Source organism: Nematolebias whitei, chromosome 5, assembly GCF_014905685.2.
Source record: "Nematolebias whitei isolate Nwh7 chromosome 5, NemWhi1, whole genome shotgun sequence".
In the NCBI taxonomy this organism is placed as follows: domain Eukaryota; kingdom Metazoa; phylum Chordata; class Actinopteri; order Cyprinodontiformes; family Rivulidae; genus Nematolebias; species Nematolebias whitei.
The window spans coordinates 32097494-32098789 of NC_056502.1; the positions used below are offsets into that span (position 1 = coordinate 32097494).

The window sequence follows — 1296 nt, forward strand, 5'->3', positions numbered from 1 at the left end:
TTGAGACCAGAAGCGTTGAGACCAGAACCGTTAAGACCAGAACCGTTGAGACCAGAACCATTGAGGTTCTGTTCAAACCTTGAAACTTTGTGTGACCTCATGATGTCACGCTCAGAGTGCGTGTCAGGGACGAGTGTCAGCACCCGTTTGTCAGTGAGCGATTGAACCATGTTGAAGTTTCAGAGACGACGTGTTTGTTGCTCCGGCCATTGAAATGAGTTCATGAAAGGTTTTAACATCACAACTCACTTTTATCTTCTAGTTTGTTCTCAAGTGTAGAAAAGTAGAAACTGTTCTGGACGTTTGTCCAGAACTGCTCGAGTAAGAAGAGAGGACGTATCGATACCGGATCTTAGTGAACCCATCTGACAGGAACCAAACCATCACAGCGAGCTGCAGTACCACTCCCACAGAACGACGGCTCCGACAACACAAACAAACTTCTGTGGTCCGTTTTTATAAAAGGTCTGCGGAGATGAAACGTTTGTCTGTCTTTAGGAGACCCTGCTGGTCTCAGGTCCGTGTTTCTTCAGACCTGCTGGTCTCGGGTCAGTTAGCTCTCCCAGTCGGTGCAGGGAAGACCTTCATCCTCGGACTCGGACTCTGGCGACGCCTCTTTGATTCTCCTCAGAGCCTCGTGGATGCTGCGCGTCAGAGCGTCGGCCGAGTGTGGGAAACTCTTTGGGTGGCGCTGTTGCTCCGGACGTGTTCGGACCTTCTTCAGGTGGATGCCCTGTCGGATCTGAGCCAGGATGTTGGTGCTGTCGTCTTCTGGGTCGGGGCCCAGAACCCGCAGCTCAGCTTTCCTCAGGTGGAAACTACCTCGTTTCAGAGACTCCAGAACTTCGTCCATGGGCGAGCTCACTGAGAAAAACCCAGAACAGAAAGTTCTGTTAGACATTTATCATCACACAACCGGACCTAAAGATGTACCAGAGTCTGGTCCCAATCAATCAGAATAATCATTTCACTGGAATAAACAAAAGGCTGCATTTCTTAAATCAGCCTTCAAAGCACCGCCTGATTGAAGCAACAATATTTCACTGCAGTCCATTAAAACAATTCACAAAGAAAAAGAACGAGTACAGGCAGGTTCTCTGTAGATGATGATTGTTTGAAGGTCTGATTGTTTGAGGGTGTGATTGTTTGAGGGTCTGGTTGTTTGAGGGTCTGGTTGTTTGAGGGTCTGGTTGTTTGAGGGTCTGGTTGTTTGAGGGTGTGGTTGTTTGAGGGTCTGGTTGTTTGAGGGTCTGGTTGTTTGAAGGTCTGATTGTTTGAGGGTCTGATTGTTTGAGG

The 1296-nt window shown here is 48.4% G+C and overlaps 1 protein-coding gene across 1 annotated transcript in view; it reads right to left on the bottom strand.

The window, feature by feature from the left end:
• Positions 1-354: 354 nt before the first annotated feature.
• Positions 355-1296, bottom strand: part of LOC119410375 (junction-mediating and -regulatory protein) — a 37859-nt gene continuing 36917 nt past the window's right edge. The window contains exon 9 of the mRNA XM_037677287.1: positions 355-864. Coding sequence (XP_037533215.1) covers positions 554-864 — 311 coding nt within the window. The 3' untranslated portion in view covers positions 355-553. The remainder of the gene's footprint in view (positions 865-1296) is intronic.